Here is a 3,434-nt window from a genome sequence, read left to right on the forward strand (position 1 = left end):
AAGATGCATGAAAGGAGCCATGTCTTAAACTATCATATACCTTCATATTCTCCATGTTTAGAATGGTGTCCAACACAGGAACTCAACTGGTAGTTATAATTTGAATTACATTTATCATTAAATAAAATATTGTTGAAGCAAAAACACTGACTCTGATACAATGGACTGACATCCTGACTATAAGCCCATATTCTGGTTTATAATGTACTGAAATAAAATGATAGATTCATGTTTGTTAGATCAGTTGAACATGTTTATTAATGACAAATTTAAATTTTAGATCATGGAGAGCCACAACAAATGTTAGTGACTACATATAATAGATGAAACCATAAATTTAATAAGGAGAGTCAAGAGTTTTCCAGAGTAATTGAAGACCAATTTCCTCCAGAGCAAGAAGTCAATAAACCATAGATGTCTTCTCTGTAACAAAGGGAGCATCTTCCTCTCTAAAGATGGGCAAAATAAAAGAGTCTGGAGATCAGCAGTTCATTCAGTAGAAGCTGGAGAACCCATATCTTCCACAGCATGAAGGACGGCAGCATCCATATCCATAGCCAGAGCCATATCCGTAGCCTCCAAAGCCAGAGCCATATCCATAGCCTCCATAGCCAGAGCCATATCCGTAGCCTCCATAACCACAGCCACAGCCCAGTCTGCAGATGCTGTTACATCCACAACCATAGCCATAGCCCAGGCCTCCAAAGCCGCCATAGCCAGAGCCCAGGCCTCCGTAGTAGCCACTGTAGTAGCTCATGGTGTCTGGAGAGATAAATTGCTTTGCACTGGAGATGAATTGAGTGTGGTGTGTGTATGCCTACTTTTCATGAATGCTTTTATACCCTGTGATGAATACAGTAAACAAGGACATGTGATCCCATCTCCATGCAACAGAATAATTTCAAGTCTATAAATTCATTTAAATAGTTTCTTTGTTACTTAACAAAAGGTCCACACTTCTATTAAGGAATTGTTAGTAATCATTATTTTTTTAATGAGTTTGCATTCCAGTAAAGGAAATGCTTCCAAGATGAAAAATGATTTTACCCTCTTCAAAGGCCATGCTACTGTTCTAATTAAAATCTTCTAATCTGGTTGATAGCTTCTAGTAACCTTGTAATTATGCAACCTTGGAGTGCTTTTCTTTTTAATTTGCGTTCCATTGTTTTAGTTAGCCATCAATCCTTTAGCTCAAGGTTTTTGCCTCCAGGTACTTAGGGCATCACCGCAAGTTCCTTAGTGATTGTCAAAAAGCCAAATTTAAAGGAAACACCATTGGAATTTTTTTTTTACTTTGCTCCCATCAATTCTTTGTGGACCTTATTTCTCTTAATTTCTGTAATAAATATTCAGCTAGCTCCCCCTGCCCATTCCCTTAGTTTTGCCCCAATTCTCATTCATCCATTAGCTCTGAAAGTGTAGCGTACCCTTTCCCTCTCAATCAAGCTATAGCTTTATGAAATGGGGTTTCATTAAATGCCATTTGTTTATTTATTAAGTCTGTTCTTTGACAATTTCACACACGAATATAGCATATTCTATTGCCCTTAATCCCTCCCTTTCTTATCTCCTTCCTGTCACTGTCAATGCACCCTCCTTTCTACAAATTCCCTTTCCACATTAACTATTATTCTTTTTAGAGATTATGATTACATTGTGAGTTTGAAACACTGTCTATAGATATCAGTTCCACTGACCTGGCTACTCATTGGCTCACCATTTTTTATTTTAGAAAAATTACATATATATATATATATGTATTTTTATTGTATAATTAATTTTACAAATCAGCCACAGATTCCCCTGTCCTCCCTCCTCCCACAGTTGATTAGCTTGAACTGTTGAACTGTTTAGGTAAACTCATCTTTTCTCATGAACCTGTTCTCTCTAGTCAGTCAGACACCTGCTTATTACAGTCTTGAAATCTCCCACAAGTTTTTAGTGCTTCACCTATTTTGTTTCAGGACATGCACTCAATTTGTGAAGTGAACATTCTAAGTGAAATCTCAATTGCTCTCCTCCTTAAGACTGCTATTTATCATTGGTTGTCTATCACTTTTAGATTAGTGAACAATCTCCCTCAAGAGCTCCCTGCCCCAAGGGAGGCTTCTCCACTGATTTGTCCTATAAATGACTAAAATACTAAAAAAAAATAAGTCTTCAAATTTCCTTGTATACTAGTTATTGGGGGTGTGGTTAAACTCTTTAAATTCACAAAGAATTTTATTCCTCGCCAATCACATTCTTCTCTATCTTTTACTTGCAATCCACATTATAAATCTCTCCAGCTCAAATGCAAGCAATTATTGACACTGCCAGACATCAGCCTTCTGTGTCATCACAGATGTGTGCCTTGTAGTTTCATGTGGACTTGTCTTATGTACTTGAGAAACTGCTGACAGGAACGGTATTCTATCCCTACCTTCCCAATACAGCTCAAGCATCATCTACCTCAAAATTATCTCAATCCTGTGCCTGGAAACTTCCACCCCAGTCTTTTTAGAATGACCTATGGAGTGCTATCAGATACACAAGACATAGTATTATCCTCCTTTCTCATCAGATTTTAGAGTGGTATTTGAATGTTTCCCTGCTTTACACACCAAACATCTGTTATATTTGAGGTAAAGAAGATTCACATCATCACATTCTATAATTAATTGCTCAAAAATAGTAAGTAGTGGTTTCTGCTTGATTGATTAAAACACAGGGAAGTCCATAAAAGGTATACATTCTATCATCTCTGACCTTTGTATGTCATGGAAATGCCTTCTTCTGCTCGTCACACTGTTAATACCAGTAAGATGTGTTTAGGATAATATATTTACAACTTTATACTTTATTAAGCATAGTTAAAGTAGTAGACAGCCTTATAAATCTAACAGAGGAATTAAAGAACGATGCTGAAAACTGGCTTTTGCTATTAATGGAATCTTCGTCTTCCTCAGTAGGAGTTGGGGTGGCAGCTGTGGAATCCTAACCTTCAAACTCGTTCCCAATACAAACCAAAGAACTACACAAATTATATGCTTCCAAAATGATACTATCATGGAGGGCACTGCAAATTTCAAATTAAAAGGATGTCAGACAAAACCCCCCACAAGTTTCTCATGAATAGTTTTCTTAAGTTCTTTTCCTAGCATGGTGTAAAGTTAAGTAAGGCAAGGACAAGGACAAATTTGCAGCTTAAATGAAAATTGGATGCCTAAAGATCAAATAAAAATAATCTACAGATAGGGTCATAATGAATGTCTAATGACCCACTCCACCCAAAAATCCAGAAATGGAAGTAATCTCCATATACTGAAAGTATGAAGATTTTAAAAAGTAGAAAAGATCATTAGTTAGCTGGTAATTTGAGAGAGAAAGAGAGGTGAAGAACATTCCATGAATCAAAAACTTAAAGAGAGCTGGACACTGGTGGTGCACACCTT

General features: G+C 36.8%; 1 protein-coding gene across 1 annotated transcript; it reads right to left on the minus strand.

Annotated features, from left to right (window-relative positions):
- Nucleotides 1-493: 493 nt before the first annotated feature.
- Nucleotides 494-757, minus strand: LOC118593791 (keratin-associated protein 19-8-like). The gene is made up of 2 exons (XM_036203357.1): nucleotides 640-757; nucleotides 494-576 (listed from the first exon to the last, which is right to left on the minus strand). Exons 1-2 carry the CDS (start codon nucleotides 755-757, stop codon nucleotides 494-496), a joined length of 201 nt encoding a protein of 66 aa, XP_036059250.1.
- Between the last annotated feature and the right edge of the window lie 2,677 nt (nucleotides 758-3,434).

Source organism: Onychomys torridus, chromosome 12 (genome assembly GCF_903995425.1).
Source record: "Onychomys torridus chromosome 12, mOncTor1.1, whole genome shotgun sequence".
Taxonomy (NCBI): domain Eukaryota; kingdom Metazoa; phylum Chordata; class Mammalia; order Rodentia; family Cricetidae; genus Onychomys; species Onychomys torridus.

Excerpts from the sequence above, each read along its gene's own strand:
- LOC118593791 (XM_036203357.1), bottom strand. The coding sequence starts at position 757 with ATGAGCTACTACAGTGGCTACTACGGAGGCCTGGGCTCTGGCTATGGC. Across the intron at positions 577-639 it reads CAGACTGGGCTGTGGCTGTG|GCTACGGATATGGCTCTGGC; the intron begins GTTATGGAGGCT and ends CTGGCTTTGGAG.